At 49.9% G+C, this 21,257-nt stretch overlaps 7 protein-coding genes across 7 annotated transcripts; 4 read left to right on the forward strand and 3 right to left on the reverse strand.

Moving 5' to 3' along the window:
• Positions 1–857: 857 nt before the first annotated feature.
• On the forward strand, positions 858–3,087 carry Pdw03_5213 (WD repeat protein; the record flags this gene model as incomplete). Its single annotated transcript, XM_014683597.1, has 2 exons — positions 858–1,596; positions 1,646–3,087. The coding sequence occupies 2 exons, from the start codon at positions 858–860 to the stop codon at positions 3,085–3,087; spliced, it is 2,181 nt and encodes a 726-aa protein (XP_014539083.1).
• Positions 3,088–5,774: 2,687 nt separating this feature from the next.
• On the forward strand, positions 5,775–6,626 carry Pdw03_5214 (di-, tri-valent inorganic cation transporter; the record flags this gene model as incomplete). Its single annotated transcript, XM_014683596.1, has 2 exons — positions 5,775–6,437; positions 6,498–6,626. 2 exons carry the CDS (start codon positions 5,775–5,777, stop codon positions 6,624–6,626), a joined length of 792 nt encoding a protein of 263 aa, XP_014539082.1.
• Positions 6,627–7,441: 815 nt separating this feature from the next.
• Pdw03_5215 (Cytochrome P450, E-class, group I) lies at positions 7,442–9,115 on the forward strand (the record flags this gene model as incomplete). Its single annotated transcript, XM_014683595.1, has 4 exons — positions 7,442–7,504; positions 7,560–8,678; positions 8,741–8,904; positions 8,962–9,115. The coding sequence occupies 4 exons, from the start codon at positions 7,442–7,444 to the stop codon at positions 9,113–9,115; spliced, it is 1,500 nt and encodes a 499-aa protein (XP_014539081.1).
• A 1,720-nt stretch (positions 9,116–10,835) lies between these two features.
• On the reverse strand, positions 10,836–14,847 carry Pdw03_5216 (Myosin I MyoA/Myo5; the record flags this gene model as incomplete). Its single annotated transcript, XM_014683594.1, has 5 exons — positions 10,836–11,254; positions 11,304–14,366; positions 14,425–14,470; positions 14,545–14,781; positions 14,845–14,847. 5 exons carry the CDS (start codon positions 14,845–14,847, stop codon positions 10,836–10,838), a joined length of 3,768 nt encoding a protein of 1,255 aa, XP_014539080.1.
• Positions 14,848–16,195: 1,348 nt separating this feature from the next.
• Pdw03_5217 (uncharacterized protein) lies at positions 16,196–17,197 on the reverse strand (the record flags this gene model as incomplete). Its single annotated transcript, XM_066100984.1, has 4 exons — positions 16,196–16,312; positions 16,377–16,774; positions 16,828–16,860; positions 16,921–17,197. 4 exons carry the CDS (start codon positions 17,195–17,197, stop codon positions 16,196–16,198), a joined length of 825 nt encoding a protein of 274 aa, XP_065957924.1.
• A 335-nt stretch (positions 17,198–17,532) lies between these two features.
• On the reverse strand, positions 17,533–18,422 carry Pdw03_5218 (Optic atrophy 3-like; the record flags this gene model as incomplete). The annotated part of the gene is made up of 2 exons (XM_014683592.1): positions 17,533–18,315; positions 18,363–18,422. The coding sequence occupies 2 exons, from the start codon at positions 18,420–18,422 to the stop codon at positions 17,533–17,535; spliced, it is 843 nt and encodes a 280-aa protein (XP_014539078.1).
• Positions 18,423–19,390: 968 nt separating this feature from the next.
• Pdw03_5219 (Arginine permease, putative) lies at positions 19,391–21,242 on the forward strand (the record flags this gene model as incomplete). The annotated part of the gene is made up of 4 exons (XM_014683591.1): positions 19,391–19,612; positions 19,662–20,835; positions 20,902–21,013; positions 21,065–21,242. The coding sequence occupies 4 exons, from the start codon at positions 19,391–19,393 to the stop codon at positions 21,240–21,242; spliced, it is 1,686 nt and encodes a 561-aa protein (XP_014539077.1).
• Between the last annotated feature and the right edge of the window lie 15 nt (positions 21,243–21,257).

Raw genomic sequence — 21,257 nt, forward strand, 5'->3', positions numbered from 1 at the left:
TCTGAAGAGGAATATCCCCCTATCTTCCTCTTCTGTCATACCTTGCAGGCCCCATCTCCACCAGAAACGTCTACTGTCCTGTGGATTTCCCCCCTCTATTTCCCTTTGGATCAGCCCACAGCGATTGGCGTTTTACTTCCCACTAGTAGCCATAGCAGAAGCCAATATTACAAATTACAACATCACGCTGGTATTTAATCTCCATTAAATTTCTCTTACCCGGCTCCCCCTGAACTCCCCTCCGCGGTTGAACTTGGCATTTCTGTCTCGCTCGCTTTCCGCTCTCCGCCTTTCCCTGCTCGCGTCATATACGTGGGCTTGGAAATCAACGCCACTCCTGCAGTGTGGGGTTGAACTCTACGAGTCAGTATCAGCAGCTGCGAGACACTGCACAAGCAACCCCAGGATCTGTGTGACTCCCCAAAAGTGTTACCGTAGGTATATGTTGTACTCTGACACGATCTATCCGAGTACTCGATCGTTCTCCTCTCGTGCGACCGCTGCCTGTCCTCTACCCAATTTGACTTTTTGGGACGTGATCATCCGTTCCCCCTTGCTGCAAGGTGCCTGAAATAGAACAACTCTCAGTTGGGGTTGAGGTACAACTTATCGAGGTTTAGAGATAGATGTCCAGGACGGGCGATGCTTCATTCTAACTGTAACTTTGCGAACTGCCCCTCCGATTTCCCTCTGCCCACTTGCGAGATCCCGCTGCATCACCGCGCCATGTGTCATGTGATATCGATGGTCCTTCAGTTCAACCCCGGGTCATAAATCTTTCTCCACATCTATTTGTGACTGGGCTGCCTGGTCGGGAAGACATTACGACGGTCTTGAACACCACTTTCGATTCGAATATGTTATCTACCGATCGATTTGCCACGCCTCCGAATATGACCTCCGAAATCGATCGCCACTTACATGACGTGGGTGTTGCGGCTCTTGCTGCTGTGTCCCACTACCCGCGTGTCGTGGATAATGCGTACAGTGACTCCTTTATGGTGTCGGAAGTTGTTCACGCTGTTACAAGTGCTAGTAGTACTCTGGATTATCGACATTTGGACTCGGCGGGTTCGTTGCTGCCGGGAAACAGGGGTCATTTTCAACAATCTGGAATGAGAGGTGTCCCTTCGGCTGGACCAGCGTTTGTCTTTGGCGCGAATCCGAGTGGCGATGTGGACATGGAAACGATTGTCCGGGGTTTGATTCATCGCACCGCCGGCCGGCAAGATATCGCCACCGCACCAGACAGCGACATCGAGGATGCTCCGGAGGTTATGGTGAGGGATTACGAGTCAGCTACTATGGAAGATAACCCGTCGCCCCTGTCGACGTCCGATGATGAACTTGAAGACTTTCTTCGGTTCTATCCGGATGAAGAGGAGTATTACTACCAGCGCAAGGACCGCACGGCGCATGAAGCTGAAATGCCGGACTGCAATCTAGACGATTTTTATAAAACTATCAGCTATGACGATATTCATGTGGATCTTGCCCAAACAATGAGTTTGTCTGCAACCGAACCTTTAGGGAACTTCACCGACGATCAAATGGAATTCGCCGGACCACATCCCGCATCTATAATCCACACATCCAGTAAGGCGCTATGGCTTTTGACACAAGACTTGAGCTAATTCCCCTCTAGCGTATGAGCGAAATTTCACTATTGATGAATTCATTCGGCACTGGATGGTCTCAATTAACGTCATACCCCGTGGTTTCCATTCTGAAAGTCGAATTCCACCGCAACTCCGCCCGTTTTCAAAAATGATTAGCTGGAAACCACCACAGGTGGTTGATCGGCCCTCTGGATGGAGATGCGATTTCTATGATCTGCAGCAGATCCCATGGACGGAAATTTTACGGGTGACACGGCCCGATGCACGAGCCGTGCGCGACGCCTGGTATACCTCCTATCACAACTTGAACTACTCGCGCATCAACCATGCAGAGCGCCTTCCACAATCTGAAACTTTTTTCCGCGAGAGATCCATGCACACTTCGCACACAGCATCTATCGAGCACTTCCAACTCCGCAATCTGATGTCGACTCCTGCATCCAACACCGTCCATTTCGCTTCCCGCTCAAAAGTATTCTCCTGGACCCCAACAACCGGGGATGCACGCTGTATAATCGACATGAGCCAACCAGACCTAGAATCCGGCTTCCTCGGACCCGTCAAAATCTCAACCATGAAAACAGCCCACGGCCTCACAATCGCAGGGGGCTTCTGCGGCGAATACGCCCTACGTAGCACCGGCGGATCCAACCCTAGCATAAGGGGCCTCGTAACCCCCGACTTCAACGACGGCATCACCAATCACGTCGACATAATTCCCAACCGAACCGGCCCCTCCCCAAGAGGCGTCTTCGCCTCCAACGACAAACACATTCGCATTCTCGACACAGAAACAAACGTCTTCATCTACGACCAAGAACTCTCCCAACCAATCAACTGCACCGCCACATCCCCCGATACTCGTCTGCGCGTCGTAATTGGTGATTCCCCAGATGCATGGGTCATCGAAGCCGATACAGGCCGTCCAGTCCACGCCCTCCGCGGCCACCGTGATTTCGGCTTCGCTTGCGCCTGGTCACCAGATATGCGCCACATCGCAACATCCAATCAAGACAAAACAGTCATCATCTGGGACGCGCGCACCTGGCGTCCGCTTGAGACTATCGTATCCGACGTCGCGGGATACCGCTCCCTACGCTTTTCACCCGTCGGCGGTGGCCCACGTACTCTCCTCTGCACCGAGCCTGCGGATCGCATTTCTATTGTCGATGCCCAGCTCTTCCGCTCAAGACAGGTGCATGATTTCTTTGGTGAGATTGGTGGTGCGGATTATGCGCCTGATGGTGCTGAAATTTGGGTTGCTAATACGGATCGTCATTTTGGTGGGTTCATGCAGTTTCAGCGCGGACAGTGGGGGCAGCGGGTTGGGCTGACGGATTTGCCATGTGAGTGGGTTACCGAGGAGGAATCGGAGGTGGACTCGAGGTGTCTGTTGAGTAAGAGGGAGAGGGGTCTGCGGTTTCTGAGGAATTTATCGGATGAGGAGCATGATGAGTTGATTCTTTGATTTGCTGCCGTTTGTCCTTGCAGGGATGATTCTCTTGTCTGTTGGCTACCGTCTCTTTCATTTTGGTTTCCTCTGAGTTGGTATTCTTTGCGCCGTTTCATCTTCATCTGATACCCTGGGCTACGGTGTAGGAGGTTTTATTTATTGTGTTCGTTTCTTTTGGTTTAGACTTTTGGATGTGGATTCATGATGAGCAAATCGCTCTAGAGGCCGGCTCGTCTCCATCATCTGTCATTCTTAGCTCCTCTCAACTTGATAGTACAGGTATATCTACCTTGCCCATCTCATCTCAGTTTTCGCTACTTCTTACCCCCCAGACACTCTCGCTTTTTTCTTGGCCTATCCACCAGAACACGCTAGCATTTGTTCGCACCTGTCCTTCTGTCTTCTTCTCTTCTCTGTTGGCATGATAATGGACAAAGCTGAGCGTCCTGAAACCTCCACTCAAGCTTATTTTATACAATCTAGCTAATCTCAACCTCATCTCCTCTCGATTGCTAGCAGTACTGAAGCATCGCCAGGCTCAAGATGGAAAGTCTGACTCGGACTTTGAGAAACATCCACTGCGGTGTTCCACTTGGAGATCGAGAGAATTGACCATTCAGACCTTAAGCAGGTAGCAGACTAACGCAGACGGCCTTGGACAAGATTCCCCGCTACCGATTCCGGGTTGCCTCCCCGAATTCCGACGGGACGACAAATGAGACGTGGGTGCGTTCCAATTTGACCGATCGGGTCTGGAACCCCCTACGCAAGACATCTTCCTCAATTTGAATACCGAGAAACGGATGACCATAGCTCAAACACTCAATGTATACTGTCGATGGTGAAGCAATCACTACCTCGAGAACCCGTCTGTTTCATTGACTAGCTCGCTGCTCTTCGCATTGTAGTAGATCTACTACCGACATCAACGCCCTCACAATGGATCGTGTTTAGCATAGATCAAGCTGTACATTTGGTATGATGTGGCTCCGTCAAGGCAATTTTCGGAGTGATTGGGATCTGATGGATACATTCCGCGAAGATGACGACCACCCGGCAGCAGATGACCTGGAGAGCTTCCGCCGCATTCGCAACAACACTCAACGTGATTTGGAGAATACCTTTGACAAGAATCACAGAACGAGGGAAAATGTGAGATCATATCTGTCTTTGAACATGGTCAATTACGCCGTCTACAACCTCTTTTTTTGTGAATTCCAGGATTTTCCTTTTTAACGAAAAAAAAACCGGCGTGGGTACGAGAAGTCCTTCGGAAGGGAATTTGGTAGGGTACCGAGATCCACACCAATTTCATCGTTAGAGAGATTTTACGACAGCCTTCATCGAGCTGGAGATTCCCTCTGGCTCTTTACTTTACCTCACTTATGGGCTCTGAAGTGTGGCTATGGAGAATCTATCTTTGAGACATTTCCAATCTATCATTCCCGTTGACGAGGCTATCCATCTTTCCACGCTTTGCAAACAAGATTTGACCCCATGTACTTGTGATTTGAAGGACACCGATCGTTGCGTTCTTCCGACGTGAAATTGTCACAGAAGCCAGCCACCAGACTCTTTCCTGACATGCACAAGTACGATGCATTGACACAGGCGCTAGGTTAGTGCATTTCGCTCCCACACTCTCTCTCTCTCTTTCTCTGTTTCTTTTTTGAGATCAGAATTCAGATCCTGAAAAAAAAAAAGGTCGAAGCAACCATTTGCAGATTACGTCTGGGTAATGGTTTCTCGGAGGATGGACGTGATATTTTGTTCCTACCGATCCAAATTCAGTGTTGGATCGTGCAGGCCTCCTTTAAATAAAGCTTCGTTCAGTGCAACATCTGTGTGAGAAGATCGAAAAGGCGATTTCATCAGATACAGTACAGGGGGGAATCTGTCCGTTTCGTTCTCTTTCCCATATTAATTTTTTTTTAGGGCGAGTGACAGCATGACATAGTTACTGTCCACTGCTTCAACCTGTCAACTGCTTCAATCTATTCGGCGATGTGTTACGTATGCACGTTACTATTAAAGGATCTCAATCTTTGAGGGTCAAAGGGCATCCACTTAGCGCCAGATGTACGGAGGACTCCGTATCATATTACCTAATGCCCCAAGCCGAGGAACGACTTGCATGACTCTGGGCCTCGGTATCTACAGTCCCGCTGAAGAGATCGGGACATTTCATGGGACAGCCTAGGAAGTTGTAGCAGAGGAAAAAAAGGGTCTGTCTACAACCAAGTCACTGACGTCTGACTGTCCGTGATTCTCTTCCTCCAAGTTCTGTTGCTCTATGATCCTGGCGAGCACTATCAGCCCTTAGTGCAACTGCTGCTTCTCGTAGTTCCTCCAGATTTACTCCGAACTATCGCCTAAAACATACTAAAAGCTACTAACACCACCAAAATCAATAGTCAACCCCTCAAAACTTGCACTAAACAGCCCACCGGTCAATCATTGGCTATTGCAGCTCCAATCCACCTCAGCTCCGATCCACCTCATCCTATCAACCAGCGAATCACCCAAATCAGCGCAACAACCAAAAATGCCCCGCAACCCCTCCTGGTCTGGCTTTAGCTGAAGCTATTCCCTTCCATTTCGTTCTTTGAGTTTTGCTATTAAACCCGGAGGTTGGCATTTCCACTTCCCTTTTCTCCTCAAAATTCGTCTTCCCAATCATTCTCCATCTTCCTACTCCAACCATGTCTTACGACAACCAGCAATACGGGGGCGGCGCTAACAGCAGCTACTACAACAACGACGACAACAACAACGGCAACAACTCCTACGGCAACAACAACGACGACAACAACTCCTACGGCAACAACAACGACGATGGTTACAACAACCAGAACCAGAACCAGAACCAGAACCAGAACCAGAACCAGGGCCAGGGCAACTACGGCGGAAACAACGGAGGCAACAACTCCAACCAGAACCAGAACCAAGGCCAGGACAACTACGGCGGAAACAACGGAGGCAACAACAACTCCAACCAAAACTCTTCCAACAACGACTTCAGCAGCGCTGCCACCCACGCACAGGAAAACCACGGTAGCGATGACAAGTCTCTGTTCAACACTGCGGTGAACTTCCTCCAGAACAGCCAGGGCTCCAGCAACGATGTCGACGAGCAGCAGGCAGCGAATGCCCACCAGGCCATGTACGGTTCCGGCGACCCGTCGAACCAGCAACATGATTCTACCTCTATTGGTGCGGGCGCGGCGATGCAGGCTTTGAAGATGTTTACTGGTAGCAACGGTGGAGGCAGTGATGGTGGTATGGACAAGAACAAGCTCATTGGGCTTGCAATGTCGCAGGCTGGAAAGTTCTTCGATTCGCAGACTGGATCCGGGGGTAATGTGGTACGTTGTTCTTCTTCGATTTTGGGTTGGGGATGATGATGCTCACGACTGTTGTGTTAGTCCGGTGACAAGCAGTCTGCCATTAACTCTGCTGCCCAGATGGCCCTTAACATGTACACGAAGAGCCAGGGCGGTGGCTCTGGTGGGGGTGCTGCTGGATTGATGGATCTTGCAAACAAGTTCTTCTAAATACGTCGATTTGTATATGGACCGGATACTGTCTGGCACCTGAGATCTTTCTCTGTCTATCTTAGTGTTCTTTTTGCTTTTTGAGGAACAAGAAATGTAAAGATATCAGGGAAGAGAAGTGAATAGGACACCCCATCTAAAGTAAATGAGAGTCTTTACAGTGTTCAAGTTTACTTGAAACGTACTACCTGTTGGCCAGGGGCCTTCTTGTTTCCAGTTTTGTCCCTGCCATCCATGGATTTGAGAATTGGCTTGAAAATGGCCAACCGCGGATCCACATGTAATCTTCACTCGCCTTCAAACCTGGTAGGGACCGTTTGTGCTATTTGGCGAACCCTAACTGGTCCAGGTTTCGTTGCTCGACTCTGGGAAACCACATATTACCAAACGCGGTGGTGAACGCTTTTACCCAATTGAACTGCGTGCTTATTCATGACTTTGCAGATACTTCCAAGGGGTTCAAAGACACCAAATTGACCGAGTTATGCATTCGGCTTATCCCCAATTTTCATGGCATACGCCACATGGCCACTCCCGTCTCAACCGTCGATGTAGATTCTGCACCAATATGAGCGTCGATCAATTCCAATTCTATGTCGATGTGCATTAACCCCTCCTAGAGTGCGACAGTGGAACTAATCGTTTCCCGACCATCTCACGTTGTAGCTAGGGGTCAATTTAGTGCGATCATTACTATGCAGGAAATAACCTGCACAATTCAAATTCAAGTTGTTATATTATATTCCAGACCTTTCCTGCTGTGTGACTGAAACCCCCAATTTTCTTTCGACTCGGAGGAGGAAGCTCTGTCCAAGATGCTCCTTCAATCCGCTTCAAGCTTGCTTCATGAACACTGCATTTCGGTCATCGCCACTTCGGTACGCTTGCTTCTTTTCTTCTAGTAAGCCCGTCTCGCTAATTTGCTTCGGTCAGATTCTCCTGGTGGTAGTCGCGCAGGTATACTACCAAGTCTTCATCAACCCTCTTGGTAAATATCCCGGACCAACGCTTGCAGCTACATCACGGATACCGCATGTTTACCATACCCTCAAAGGCGACCTACTTGAATGGATCGGTAGACTCCATGCCAAATATGGCGATGTAGTCCGTGTCGCCCCAGATGAACTGAGCTATGCGGCTGGCGAAGCGTGGAAGGAGATCTATGGTCATGCCACCGCAGGAAAGCCCACTACAGAGAAGGACCCTCGATTCTACGGCCCATCATTTAATGGAGCCCCAGATATTCTTCGGGGAAAAGGACCCGACCACGCCCGCTTTCGCCGCAACTTCTCGCACGCTTTTTCTGATCGGGCGCTCCGAGAACAGCAATCTTTGATCTGTGGGTATGTGGATACGTTGATTGATCACCTCCACCAAACGATCAAGGAGGATCCCAATGCAAAAATCAACATGGTCCGCATGCTCAATCTGACCACATTTGATATCATGGGGGATTTGACCTTCGGGGATCCCTTGGATCTGTTAGCTGGATCTGGAAACCTCAATTGGGTGTCGGCAGTGTTCCTCACTATTAAAACCAATGCCGTGCGCCGACTTGCGCGCTACGTCCCTTGGACCGCTCTGATTGCGCAAATGCTCATTCCAAAGGAACTGAAGCGGCAAAGCCAAGCTCATTTCAAGGCCTCCCAGGAGCGGGTGGACAAGAGGATTGACGGCAACCATGTCCTGCAAAAACCCGACATCTGGGGTATTGTCATGAGCCAAAAGGAGGAACTCCTTCTAAGCCGCCAAGAGATGTACGCCAACTCCCAGGTCTTCATGGTTGCAGGCACCGAGACTACTGCAACTGCACTCAGTGGGTTGCTCTACCACCTCCTGATGACGCCGCAGAAGATGAAGACCATTGCAGAGGAAGTCCGTGGGACTTTTGAGAAAGACTCTGATATCGAAATGAGATCTCTCGAGCATATGCCCTATCTCAATGCGTGCATTGAGGAAGGGCTACGCGTCTACCCCCCAGTTCCGGTGGGTCTGCCTCGCATCGCTCCCGATGAGGGATTGATTGTTTGTGGAGAGCATGTCCCAGGAAAGGTATTGTCTTTCGGTTGTGCGTCCTGTTTTGATAAGTCAGTGCTAATTGTTGGATATGATAGACTGTGCTCTCGGTTAATCACTGGGCTACCTATCACAACGCTAAAAACTTTAGACAGCCAAATCAGTTCATCCCAGAGCGTTGGATTAGCGATGAGTTTGCCACTGATAATAAGGCTGCCTTCCAACCGTTCTCATTCGGCCCTCGCAACTGTATTGGAAAGAAGTATGCGCCTGTCCCGCTCTCCGCATGGGGGGTTCTTAGTAACTGACGATCGAACAGTCTGGCATACCACGAAATGCGTCTCATTCTGGCCAAAGTGTTGTATAACTTTGACTTTTCTCTTCTCCCAGAGTCCGTTGGTTGGGAAAAACAGAAAACCTTCTTTCTGTGGGAGAAGAACGATTTGATGGTTCAGCTGAAGGCGAGAGAATAAAAAAAAAGAAACATAGTCGTAGATTATCAGACTCTGCATTTCGATGCGCTCGTTAGAAGCAGACATCAACTAGGACTTAATCCTTTCTTCCATAGCACAACATTACCATACTCCTCTGAAACCTCTTCTCTTCTGCTGGACTGTCTTTGCATCTCTGAATAGGATTCGTCAGCCTAGCCTAGCCCTATCTCACGCGCCAACAAAAGCCTTGGTGGAAGAGTATGTTCATCGTCGCTTAGTTGCTCCCCACCCCAACGGTACATTGCCAAATGAACCTTGGATTAATCCTCCTGCAGAAGGATAACAACTTGGTTTGTTATATCCAGTCAGATTTCAACTGCGACTGGCAATGGGACATCTCAGTCCTACTAGGCTGCTTTGTTGTCAAAACAATGACTGTACAGGAAGTGATAATCCAAATCCAAGTGGAATTCATCGAGTTCTTAGATCGGGTGAGAGTTGTCCTACACAGCCCGCAGTGACTTTTTGACTGGCTTTTCCTGCTGTGTTCGACCTATCCCAACTGCACCGTAGGGGCATTGAAGCAGTGACAAGCCTCCACGAGACTACGAGGCTCCAAGTTGATGTTGGACGTTCCACTCTGTACATGCCTCTATATCAACAAGATTATGGCTGCCGGTCTGGAGATAGGGACCGAATTCACCACGGCAATAAAGGTCAGCTAACCACGCTCATCCAGGCACACTCCTCGCTCACGATGATGTGTATATACACACCCGGTGTATATAGAGAAGGTCTTGTTCAATACGGAATACTCTAAAAATGACGTGTTAGTCCCATCCATTACCCTGTGGCAGCAGCAACCCGCCGGCTTTCAACGCTGTCAACCCTGTTTTCTTGATTACCAAAACCCAAAACGAGCCTTTTCTGTCCGTAACATATAAAGTCATGAGCGAAACCTCCGGGGCAATCGAAATGCCTGCTTTGTTGCTAGAATAGGCCCCCCCCACTGCCAAAGAGCCCCATTGCAGCACCGTGAGGGTTGAACCACCCGTGACTGTGTTTGCAGGGGCTTTTATACGGCAATGATGAAACCAACGAGATGCTTCAGGCCTATCAAGGATTCAGTTCTATCCCTTGGTTAACAATGGATATGAGGGTGCCTAAGCCGTCGCTCGAGCCGGTTGATACGGAACATGTCGTGGAGAGAGGGCTTGGAGGAAGAAGATCGAAGCGGAGGGGATGTTGGAACAAGATTGCCTATGGTCATATTGAAAGAGTGTGCTTACAGCACATGGATGGCGAGCCTTGGAGATATCCGTTAATTGATCACACGGAATAGGTGTGATGGGCGAAAAGCCGTGGCGGTATCCTCTAGAAGGCATGAGAAGGAGTGCAGAATTGGTAGGATAGTTGATATCATTCACCCAGACCACTCGCCGCAGTGGTGTGCAGGCTACCGCAACTGTTGTATGCATCTTCTAGAACGGAAGTTGTTGTAGCATCAGAGATGAAAAACATCATTAAAAGGACGTCTTCCGGGATAATTTTGATTCACGCGAAACGGTATATATATATTGAACTCGGCTCTACTGTAGCATGTAATGACATTGGGAGAGGAAAAAAAAAAAAAAAGACTCGCTGACCTTTGCATGCATATGCCACGGCCCCTCACACTCGAAAACAAACGCAAAAGGTCAACGCTAAGCGCAGAAATGTCCAACACCGCGACCGACCATAAACAATGCACTTCTCAACTCTACCACTCATCGTCGTCGTCGTTTTTGCCCTGCATCGCGCTTTGTCGTGCCCGGAGTGCCTCGGCCAAACCACCTGCTAGGCTGGCGTTTGATGCGCTGTTGGGCGTACCGCGGCCGCTGGCGCCCGACGAGTCGGCCGATTGCAAGCTCGCGACGCTATCTCGCGGAGCGGGCGGGGGCGCGGGCTTGCGTCCGGCCATGTTGGGACGCTTGGCTGGGGGAGCGGGCGGGGCGGGCTTGGTCTTGGCGGCTGCAGCGGCTCCAGCACCGTTTGGAATAGGGCTAGGGGTTGCGCGCGGTGCCATAGGAGGGGGAGGTGGGGTGGGCTTTGGTGCGGAAGCGACGGCTACTTCTTCAAGGTAGGATTCGGGGGTCCATCCTTGAGCTGATGTTGTTGTGTTCTTGCACAGCCACCATCCTAGGGCAAGTTAGTTCTGATCAAAACAAATGATTCGCTGGGTGCGTACCATTTCCTTCCTTGGATACAATTTCTAGGATTTCGCCCTTGGTGATGGAAAGCTCATTGGCCCGGTCGCTGTTGTAGTCATACTTGACCTTTGCGGCAGGCTTTCTTGAGGCTGGAGGAGGTGCCCCAGGTGGAGGTGGTGGAGGAGCCCTTGCGGAGCCAGAGGACCGCACGGAGGTATAAGACTCCTTGCGAGAGTGTGCAACGGCGACAGCAGCCACAGGCTGCGGCACGATGCGCGACTGGGCAGCAGGCTGCGGGGTAGACCGGGGCAGAGGCTGGGCAGCAGGGACAGGTCTGCTAGCGGCCTGAGACAATTTCGAAGGGCCGCCACCGGGACCACCAGGACGAAGTAGCTTGCCCTTCGTGACCGGGCGAGCCGCAACCGCCTTTGCCCGTGGAGTGGGCTTTGAGACAGAGTTGGGAGGCTCTCCAGCACTAGTGTGGATTGTGCTGCTTTTGTAGCTGTCGACGTTTCCAGCAGCTGGATCTTTGACTGCCTTGACGGTTGCCAGCTTGCCAGGCTTCTTGTGGTATTCAATGGTCTCTCCAACTTTCAAAGTGAAAGAGCCACGTAAGACAGTGTTGAGATGAGTAAAGAACTCGGTTTTGAAGATACAGTTAATGAGCGGGTCAGGTTCTTGAGCCCCAATGACCAGCGAGAACCAGTCGTCCTTGAGATTCGAGGTGCTGACACTCTTGATGGCTCCAACAGCAATGGTTCGTTCCGCTAAAATAACCAGCTGGTTGTTTTCGATACTCTGTGCAACAATATAGACATGCCGACTCGTCAGAACAAGGATCCGGGGGACAGGTTTGCTAGAACGACCGAATTTAGATGCCAAAAGCTCGGCACGGCAAGAGAAAATGACTTCGTCTGAACCGCCGATGCCTGCACCGTTGCGGATCATTTCACCAGGACCACCGGTGTTCCCGACACCGAGATAATCGCCTAGGAAGCGACGAGAACCGAGAAGACTCATTCTCCGGCGTTCCTTGCGGCCCTGGAGCACCTGGTGTCCCTGATCACGAACCTTGATGAGTTCGAGTCCACCAGTCGTGCGGCGCCAGAAGCGCTGAATACGGATCGCACTCTCAATGCGGTACCGGAGATAGTTTCTCCAAGCACGTTGAATGCGGATGGCCATATTATGCCAGTATTTGTCTCGCATGGCTTCGAGTGCGAACAGCGTCTCAGGAGTCTTGACGAAAACCTTTGTAATACCCATCTGATACTCCTCGGGAGGAATCCGGGTATCCTTCAAGATCTGCTTTGCGCCGGACTCCACATCGCCGGTCCATGTGTAGTCACCGGCGTACGAAGTCTTTGGGGACAAGAGGTAGAATCGCTCGGTGAACTTGTCGAAGGTTTGACGGTAGGCAAAGCCAGCACGTCGAATGCGGACGTTCTCTTGGAGACCAAGGTACTTGACCTGATGCAGGACATTGCCGTGGTTGTACTCCCCGGGGGCCTTGTTTTCGTTAGGTTTGATTGTGCGAATATAAGACGGCTGCGCCTTCATGAGCGTCGCCACAAGGTCATTCGCGGATGCCTTAATTTTGTCACCGGCGGTAGGTGGGCGACGCTTGTCATCCTGGTTGACCTGGTTGGGGAACAGCGAGTGGACGAATTCGTTGCTGCTAGATTGGGCAAGGTTCAACAAGTCCTTCAAGAGCTGATCTTTATTCTTATCCGTCATTCCCTCTACAGCGTAGCTGACATCACCAGCGTAGTGCTTGATGATGAACTGACCCTGGCGACCTTCAAAGTTGGGATTCTGGGATAGGAAGTTGAGCCTACCAACGAAAGTCTGGTCGGCCGCACCGGAGTCAGCGTGGGCAGTTGCGCAGGCATCGTTCAAAGCGGCGAAAATTCCAGGAGGGCGCTTGTCCTCGATCAAAGAGCACACCACCTTGTTGTCAAAGTACTCAATAGGAGTCCACTTGATCTGCTCGCGGGCGTATTCATCTTGTTCTGCCTTGAGAGTCAATTGAATGAAAATCTGCTGCAGCTTTTCATTGACATAGTTGATACACAGCTGCTCGAAAGAGTTCTTCTCGAAGATTTCGAATCCGTAAATATCCAGGATGCCAATTGAATTGGTGATGGAAACTCGAGCAGTCAGTGACTGGTTGACGCGCTCTACGATCCAATCGAATAGATTGAAGTAAATCGCCTTGGCCAAAGCGTCTCGAACAGCTGAAGCTTGAACTCTGTTCAGCGGCACTTCATATACGGAACCCCTGCGCCCCCCTCGCGCAGTCTCCATCAGACGAATAGTCAAAGCCTTGTTCACTTGAGCAGAATCAACCTCCAACAGGTAGGCGACGAAATCAACAACTGACTGATCGCTAATGGTAGCATTGCCAGAGTCATCCTCGCTGAACTGAACATTTCCAATCCAGAGAATAGCTGCTAACATGCGGAAAACATTGTCCTGCTCGGCATCGCTCATTCCAATCACCCTCATCGCATCCAGTGTATCCTTGAACTCGGCAATATCGTCGATTCCCGGTACATCAAAACACTTGGAACGGCTCGTATAAAGGTAAGATTGGGGTTGCTGGAGGCCGAAACTGTCGCGGTACTTCTGCGGGGCACCCTTTGTGAGTTGGTAGAAGATGTGGAAATTTCGCTCATTCGCAATTTGTCCCACTACTCGTGACTTTTCCAGCAGATAGTTCGTAATGTTGGCTCCCACCGGCTCACCGTTGGCATTGAACTCCAATTCTAGGTACTTTCCGAATCGGGACGAGTTGTTGTTGCGCAGCGTCTTTGCATTACCGAATGACTCCAGCAACGGGTTCGTCGCCAATACCATATCCTTGGTCTCCTGAATAGACGAATCACCGCCCCCGGAGACACTGGCAATGTATTGCATGATCCGCTTCGCGGCCTCGGTCTTTCCGGCACCAGACTCTCCAGAAATGATGACACACTGGTTGTCCTTGTAAGATTTCATGTTGTAGTATGCGGACTCGGCGACTCCGAATACATGGGGAGGAACTTCAAGGCGGTTCTTGCCGCGATACGAATCGAGGACATTATCTGTGTAGATACCCACTGATGATCGGAAGTCTGTTAGCAAAGGAAACCTCACTCTCTTCACGGAGCAACTCACAATCTCGGAAAGGATTCACTGAAACCAAAACATGGCCAATATAAGTCTAATAGTCTCCCGTCAGTCTGTACTCGTGTTCGCGTACAACCCCGCAGTCCGCGTGCTCGATCGGTCCCTTACATAAATCTCGTCGTGCTCGAACCGGAGCTTCAGGTTGTCGTTGATGGCCTCATTGGAGATCTTGCTGAGCAGCGTAAGATCTGACACGCCAATCTCCTTCTTCTTGCTGCTCTCAAAGGCGGCCTTCCTGACTTGCGGCTTCCCCCCCGCTTGCCGGCCATCGCCGACATCTGCGACTGCTTTGGAGCGCCCAAAGCGGCTCTTCTTCTCTCCGCCAACAGGGCGTCGTGACTGACCCTACACCGCAATCAGAGGGTCAGTTTGGTTCTTCTCTGGTCATTGCGCAGGTAGGCCACCTACCATCTTGTGTCAACCTCTCGGGGGATCTCGCGCCCAGGCGACAAATATGAAATCTGACGTATCAACCGAATGGGGGAATTCTAGTGGCAATTCGAGTGACAAGTGAAGAGTCGGAATTGAGAGTGAATAAGAAGTAGTCTAGGGCTCACTCCAGGTAATTGTAAGAGAGACCTCGGGAAGTGACTGGACGGACTTACGTACGGCGAGTCAAACCAAAGCAAACAGCTGCGCCACAAAATGGTCCCTTTTCTGGTTCCGTTGCTGCCTCAGGGGCAAATTGGACATCAATTTACTCGATTACAAAGATTAATCTATTTTGATCTGGGTTGTTTTCTGATTGCTCAATTTGATTTTTGTTCCATGGCAATCTCTTTTCTACGAACCTCCTGGGTCAGGCATGCGCGTCAGGGCTTGTGGCTCGTGCGATTAAGAATAGATGCACCGACGTCATTGGGCATATATGTCCCAGGGACGAATTTACTCCTGCCTAACCGCAATTTTGGTTACCTAGGCCACCAGAGATTACGTGAAGCCATGAAATCATTCATGGGTTGTATTCTTAATTTGACATGGAATTTCGTTATCCAACGTTCAATCAACTTCAATCTGGGCAACTAGACTGCTATTAAACTCGAATCACGAGGTTGACTTTGACCTGGTGGCTGTTATCAGTTGCTAGAGGGGCACGAGTCAGTCCGTGGAGGGAGATCTCCCGATATCTCGTGTGGATGTTGAAGTACTCTTTTCTTCCGAGGTCTGATGGATGATGTTGATGGCGACGCCCTCGGATTGAGACATGAAGTGCCTTTCATTGGAAAGTGCATGAACAGAAGGGGGCTTCCCAAGCACCAGTGTGGCATAGGAATTTCCACCGCAAATTTTGGACATCCAGATGATCGTTGACACCACATCCTAATTATATGGACAATAACCAGATTATAAAATCTGGAAGGCAATCACATCACGTGATAGGGATGCAGGGGAAGTAAATTTGTAGACAGCAATGGGACATATTGATGTGCTATTTGAAGCAAAACGTTACAATTAGGATTTAAATCAAGACTCATGAAGGAAGAAGCTGACTAGGTTTGTGGGATCTCCAAAATTGAAAGCTTGAATTTTGGGGTTCCAGTGCAGCAGAGCAGACATTCATATGGAGACAGCATCAACAAAGCCCAATACAGGATATGGAAACGTGGCTTGAGTAGTAATCATAAATGCTCCCATCAATAAGAGGATCCACTGCTCATTCATAACATTGCGGTGACTTTCACCAGGTGCAAATGCCTGGAATCAAAGTCATTCCCTCTCCAAAAGCGACTCATCTTCTGAGATGCATGCATTTGAAGCTTCACTTTTTGGTCTGGGCTGAAAGCAAAAACTTCGAAGGCGGAAACGATGTAGGCGTAGGCGCAGGAACAGGCGACTTAGGCCACAATACCTTGTCTCCAGGAGCGTCTACTTGAATCTAATCGCGATATATGAGCTGATGAGCAATACAAGGCAAGCCATGTTCTTCGGCTATAACTCACCGGGTTTGCGCGCGAGATACTCTTCATATAAGCACTTATGCAATCCAGGAGGTAGGATGCGTCAGACACAACAAGAACAGGGGGCGGTTCTGAGAAGCCCAATGAAAGGCAGTGGTGTAGTGCACCGAGAGACTGCACGGCCTCGATCTGTTCGTTTCCTGACGATCCCGCATCCATTAAGTACACAATCACCCCCAATGAGTTCTTGTTGGCTTCAGCAAATCTCTGGATTGCAGTCGCAGTTTGATGCCTCGTGGTTACCCTCAGCCGACTAGGAGTCAACAGAAGCGCATTGAGCTTAATAGAGTGTATCTGATACAGGACATCGAACGTTGAAAAGGTTCGGTTCTGATAGATAAGCTCGAAGCTGAAGTCGGCATCTCGGGCAGCCCACAAAGCTTAATGGATGGTTAACGTTTAAACCTTACCGGAGGGAGTCAAGGGAACCAACAGCTGAAATCTGTTTTAGGGGGGCCCGGCGAAGCTAGACGATACGGTCAGCTCCAAGGGTTTAGTGAATGAATCATGGATAGGAACATCGTACCTTCTTTCATGCTGCCTAGAGTAGTAAGGGTGGTAGCCAGCCTAGCCCATTCATCGCGTTTGCAAAGTTCTGGGTTGTATTCACCGTGAAGACCAAGCATCGGGGGAGGGGTAGACATTGCAACAGTGGATAGGAAAATAGATTGTGGGCTTCCACTTTCTGTAGTTTGAGGGGCGAGTGTAGATGTGGGGATATATGGCACTGAGGAGTTGAGTGGGCTCATGGCAGAGCGAGGAGAGGAAGGCCCGTTGTCAGGAGGAAGAGTATCACCACCCATAGGGAGGAGAGGAGCAATGAAAATAATGGATTGAAATGGGAGATATTAGGTGCAAAGACAGAAGAAAGAGAAAAAAATCAAAGAGAAGAGTTGTTGCCTCTATGGACGTGTTGTGTGTGTGTATGTATGTACATATCAGGGAAGGAGCAGAGGAAGATATCAACAAGTGACTCTGCTTTGCAAACCCCTACTCTCGAAAACGAAAGAACACCTTGTGATCTTTCCAGTGGTCTGTTCAATGGGGTATCTTGATCGAATGGAAAAGCAAATGCACGCCTAACCTTATATAATAGGAGGTCGCTAGGTACGATGCGAATGTCAATCGGAATCAACCATCACAAGCTTTTCGATGTAGATGATGACGTCTGACTAGCTGATGCAGCAGACGGGTCGGGAGTTGAGGTTGTCGGTGCAGCCTTATTTGTTGTGGGCTGGATTTTAGGTGCAGACTCGGTCGTCTTCTCCGCAGTTTGACCAAAAGAGATATACGAGGAAATGCGTGAGAGCCACCCTTGTGGAACTTCTGGCATATCCGGCTCTGGCGCTTGTTCATAGATCTCCGGAGACAGAATCCTCTTCGTAGACAACTTGGGCAAATCGCCGTGCTTTGCTCTTAGCTGGAGCAGCTCCTTTTCTAGTGCCACCAGAGCTTCACGTGCCGCCTTTTCTGATTGTTCCAGATCTGCTAATCTTCCCTCCACGCCTTCACGCCGTGTGCTTTCCTTGTTCCGTGACCGCCACGACTCAAAGAGGATCAGACCTCCTGCGACAAGGAAGAGAAAGGATTCGGAGATGAAGTTGGCACCGGACTCGATAGCTTTAGACTCAGATAGGGGGCGGATACGATAATGATGGGGCTTGGCCGCCTCTTCTGCTGCAGCCTTGGCTTTGGCCTCTGCGTCCTCTGCGGCCTTCGTGTCGGCTGCGTTTCGCACTGTGGGGATTGTGGGCTTGTGTTTTCGAGCTTCGGCGGCGGCGGCATCTTGACGTTGGGAGGTGGCAGTATCGCGGATGGAGCCTAGTCGGATACGCATATCGAATCGGTGAAGCGCTTGGGCGATAGAGACGCAGACCTTGCGAAAGCGTTCATGTTCACGGGCTTGGGCTTTGATTTGAGACTGTGTCGGTTAGCCTCTGGATTTCGCACTCAAAAATATAAGCTTACGGCGATAGGCTTGGATAAAGTCCGAATTGCCAAGGAAGAGAGTTTCAAGGTTAATGACATGGCTAGAGAATGGTGAGAGTGAACACCTGAAGCTTGAATCACTTTCTTATCTCCGCAGTACGGGTCGACCTCGAGCGCGTGTTGATTACTCAGCACCGTCCATCGCGCGCCCAGGAAGAGTTACCACACACAATGTACCAACGTTGGAACGACCATAGGAGGCTTATCTATAATACTTGCTTGGCCGTAACAACCAGACTGAACATTCGTAGAGTCTGATATCCTTACGCAGTGTTGAACTATTTGATTTTTTTTTTTACACATGGCCTCTCATCTTTCAAATTGACGAGACACACAACCTTGTTGAATGGCATGAAAACCTCAGAGTACATAGCTTCTTGATCTACTCCGCACCTGGTATTAGCTCTTTTCCATGCAAATTACATCGGAGAGAGGCATCGTAATAGCACTTGGGCCTGTGATCCTCATGTATGGAGTAGCTACAGTGGCAACATGTACTCCGTATGTTGTACATTATATGTTGATATATGCGGAGTATGGAGCACGCACAAATAGACCGCCGAAAAAAATCGCCCAACCTCATCCACATAGGGTTAGCCTTGCTCCAGTTCAACCAATTAAAGCCAATTGTGGGGGTTTGAATAGCTCGGAGACTTCCCGAGTGTGTGTGCATAAATATTGCGCCATTTTCTCCCACAAAGTCCACTCCGATACATAACTGCTTTTTCAGTTGAAATGGCGACATTCTGCAATCCACAAGGAGCCAATCATCTCATAGACAAGATTTCCACTTAACGCGTTACCTCCGAGGCCGCCAACGTCGGCTGAAGCAATGTCTCCTAAACATAATTTCCGTTACGCTAAAAGCTCGGGTTTAACCCACCAAGGCAGATAAGCCAAAAATTAGCCTTCCCTCATCGACCAGTCAAATGATGTGATTAGCTTGCTTGCCCCTCTAGTGTGGAAATCTTTTCTGGTTGGAAGACTTTGTTTCCTGCAACGACGCCATGGCAGGGGTATTCGACGATCAAAGTTCTACCAAGACAGGGAGTCGATACGTCGTTCAAAATGTTCAGGATGTCGAATACCAACACTTCACTCCACAGTCGGGTTCATCGAGCGCTGCCATCTCCGAGGACGGACAGATCGTTACCCAGTATGAACGGCAAAGCTTGATCCGGGGTCTGGGGCAACGCCATATCCAGATGATTGCCATTGCTGGCGCAATTGTATGCAGACTATTATAATGACAGCAACTGTATGACTGACCTAACATAGGGTACGGGTCTCTTTCTCGGGTTAGGTGGCTCGATCGCTACCGGTGGTCCTCTGGGTGCCTTGCTAGGCTACCTGTTCGTCGGCTTGATAGTCTGCTGCATTCAATTTGCTCTCGGAGAGGTCTCTGCACTGCTACCAGTCACTGGTTCTTTTGTGCGACATGCAGAGATTCTAGTGGACCCCGCGCTGGCATTCGCGGTCGGCTGGAATGTTGTTTACGGATGCTTTATCAGTGTTCCAAGTGAGATCTCCGCCAGCGTCGTCCTTATCCAATACTGGACGGATATCAATGCCGCCGTCTGGGTGACTATCCTCATAGTTGTGTCAGTGGCCGTTGCCGTCTCGTTGATCAGTGTCTATGGCGAGATCGAGTTCCTCTTCGCCATTCTTAAGATCCTGCTGGTGATTTTTGTGGTCATTCTCGGGCTTGTCATTGATCTAGGGGGTGTGCCCGGTGTACCCCGACGAGGCTTCCACTACTGGAAAGACCCGGGCCCATTCGTTGAGTACATTGCTACTGGGTCTTTGGGACGCTTCCTTGGATTCTGGGCCGTTATGACCAATGCAGTCTATTCGTTCGCGGGTGTAGAATCCTTAGCCACGGCCGCTGGTGAAACAAAAAACCCACGACAGAACATTCCCAAAGCCTGTAAAAGGGTATTTGCGCGAGTGTCTATTTTCTATGTCGCCACTGTGCTGGTCGTGGGTATGTTGGTCTCTAGCGCTGACGAACGTCTCGGCTCAGACTCTGGCACCGCGGCTACGAGTCCGTTCGTCATTGCCGCCAGCGATGCAGGCATCAAGGCTATTCCTTCCGTTGTGAACGCCGTATGCTTGACCTCCGCGTGGTCTGCATCGAACCAGAGTATCCTGACAGGAACAAGAACGCTGTATGGTCTTGCGGTCAAGGGACATGCTCCGAAAATATTCCTGCGTACTACTAGGTGGGGAGTGCCGTACATGTGTGTGTTGCTACAGGTTGCCTTCTCCTTCCTGGCTTACATGTGTGTTTCCAACGACGCCATGAATGTCTTCTGGTGGTTCGTTGATTTGACTTCGGCTGGTACCTTGGTCTCGTGGATCGCTATCGCTTTAAACCACATTCGTTTGTTGCAAGCGCTGGATAAACAGGGCATCTCACCAACAGAGTTGCCGTGGCATAATCGAATTACCAGTATGTATCGCATTCTGGTTTTGACAATCATTTCTCTGAGTGATTCCAATACTGACATGAATATAGGATACACAAGCTGGTTTGCGTTAGTCTCTTGTGTTGTGATTCTCTTTACGGGCGGATTCGTAGTTTTCACGGCAGGAAATTGGGACACTGCGTCGTTTATCTCATCGTATCTGTGAGTCTTTTCTTTGTGGCATTTAATTCAATCTACTGACCTTGACCCTAGGGACATTCCACTCGTCCTCTTCGCGTACGTGGGCTATAAGTTGATCCGCAGGACAAAGATCATTCCTTTGAAGCAAGTCCCAGTTCAACAAGCGATAGATGAAGCCAACAATGACCCGGAGAATGTGCCAATCAAGAAAGACGGCATGCTGGCGAAGATGAATATTCTTTGGGGCTAACATATCTCCCAGCCA

Source organism: Penicillium digitatum, chromosome 6, assembly GCF_016767815.1.
Source record: "Penicillium digitatum chromosome 6, complete sequence".
Taxonomy (NCBI): domain Eukaryota; kingdom Fungi; phylum Ascomycota; class Eurotiomycetes; order Eurotiales; family Aspergillaceae; genus Penicillium; species Penicillium digitatum.